This window comes from Tupaia chinensis, unplaced genomic scaffold, assembly GCF_000334495.1.
Source record: "Tupaia chinensis unplaced genomic scaffold, TupChi_1.0 Scaffold147351_1, whole genome shotgun sequence".
Taxonomy (NCBI): domain Eukaryota; kingdom Metazoa; phylum Chordata; class Mammalia; order Scandentia; family Tupaiidae; genus Tupaia; species Tupaia belangeri.
The window spans coordinates 119148-120803 of record NW_006207202.1 but is presented as its reverse complement, the minus strand read 5'-3'; the positions used below and the strand labels follow the sequence as shown (position 1 = coordinate 120803).

The following is a 1656-nucleotide window of genomic DNA, read 5'->3' as shown; positions in this document are numbered from 1 at the left end:
CGCCCGCCCACCTCACCACCACCCCAAGCCGGGCACCCTGCTCCTCGGCTGGCAGGACAGCACTGGGCTCCTCGGCTGAGACGGACAGTCCCAGGTCACGGTGGTCGTAGAGCTCAGCAGGGGCCAAGGTGTGGTCGGAAAAGGACAGCCATAGGGAGAGGGCCACTTCCTGTGGGGCACACGGACACAGGCAGAGACACGCGAGGGCACGCACGCATGCACACAGAGACCACTCCCACAGAGACAGGCCACATGGAGGAGAGACCAGAGAGAAAACAGAGACACAGGCAGATGGACAAAACACAGGGAGAGAGGGGATGTGTGTCAATCACCTGCCTGCCCCGCAGCTGGGGCCTGAGTCATGGGGAGGGTCCTTAGTGAGAGCCAGCTAATCCACCTCCCACTGCCAGACTCCCGCCAGACACTGCTTGATCACGTCCAGCGGCAGAGAGCTCACTACCTCACAGAGAAGTCAGTCCTCATTCTGAAAGCCCTAAGGTACGGGGTTGAGGTGCCAGGGTTCCCTTCCTCCCATCCCCTTCTGCTGTCAGCCCCCACCTGGAAGTGTTGACTTCACCCTCCCCCCAGGCCCCAGCTGTCACCTGCTTTGGGGCGGGAAGGGCTGACTGTGCCCAGCATGTGGCAGTGATCTCCCCAGGGTGGGCAGTGCCCCGGCTCAGGGCCAGCGAAATGCCCATCACCGGCTGCACTTGCAGCTCCAGCACCGAGACCTTGTCATCCGTCACAGCCAGTGCCTGCTCTCCCAGAATGGAGTCAGACAGTGGGGAGCGCACCTGAGGACGAGAAGGAGCCCAGGTGGGGAACCTCCTATACAGACGGCCTTCCCTCAAAGGGATCTGGTTTCTTCTCCCAGCATCCTGGCGCTGTTCTCCGCCACCCTTGACACCCCAACTGTATGCCCCACCCCTGGGGGACAAGTGCCTCCTCTCTCAAGGCCTAGCCTCCAGATACCCACACCCCAGTCCTTCATGTCTAGAGGACTTCCCCCTTTACGTGTGGGGAACCTCCTATACAGACGGCCTTCCCTCAAAGGGATCTGGTTTCTTCTCCCAGCATCCTGGCGCTGTTCTCCGCCACCCTTGACACCCCAACTGTATGCCCCACCCCTGGGGGACAAGTGCCTCCTCTCTCAAGGCCTAGCCTCCAGATACCCACACCCCAGTCCTTCATGTCTAGAGGACTTCCCCCTTTACACGGCCGCCCACTGTCACACAATCCCCTCAGTACTGGTACATAGGCTGAACACCTCCCCAGGCAGCCCTGGGCCCCTCCTAGGGCTTCGCATCTGCCCATCAACTGCTGGGCGCACCCACACCAGCGAGTCTGCTCCCCAGCATGCCTGGGGGGCTCACCTCGATGGAGGTGACACCAGGTTCCAGGCCCACCAGGATGCGGCCACCCTCCAGCGAGGCTACGCGCGGGTCCTGCACACGGGCGTGCGGTGCCACGAGGTGGGACACGTCCAGCAGCCAGTCAGAGCCAAGCAGGTAGGTGAGACGGCGGCCACCGTCCAGCGGGTGGGCCACGAAGGGAACGAGGAAGCGTACCCCGGCGCGCTGGTACTGCAGGCGGCAGCTACGAGCGCGCCGCTCGGTCTCCTCTGCAGTGGCGGGCGCAGACTCCCACACTCCGCCG

At 63.3% G+C, this 1656-nt stretch overlaps 1 protein-coding gene across 1 annotated transcript in view; it reads right to left on the bottom strand.

Moving 5' to 3' along the window:
* Positions 1–1656, bottom strand: part of TMEM132A (transmembrane protein 132A) — a gene marked incomplete in the record, with an annotated part of 18230 nt that overhangs the window by 2207 nt on the left and 14367 nt on the right. The window contains 3 exon segments of the mRNA XM_027768744.1: positions 12–169; positions 603–794; positions 1374–1619. Of these exon segments, the coding sequence (XP_027624545.1) occupies positions 12–169; positions 603–794; positions 1374–1619 (596 nt within the window).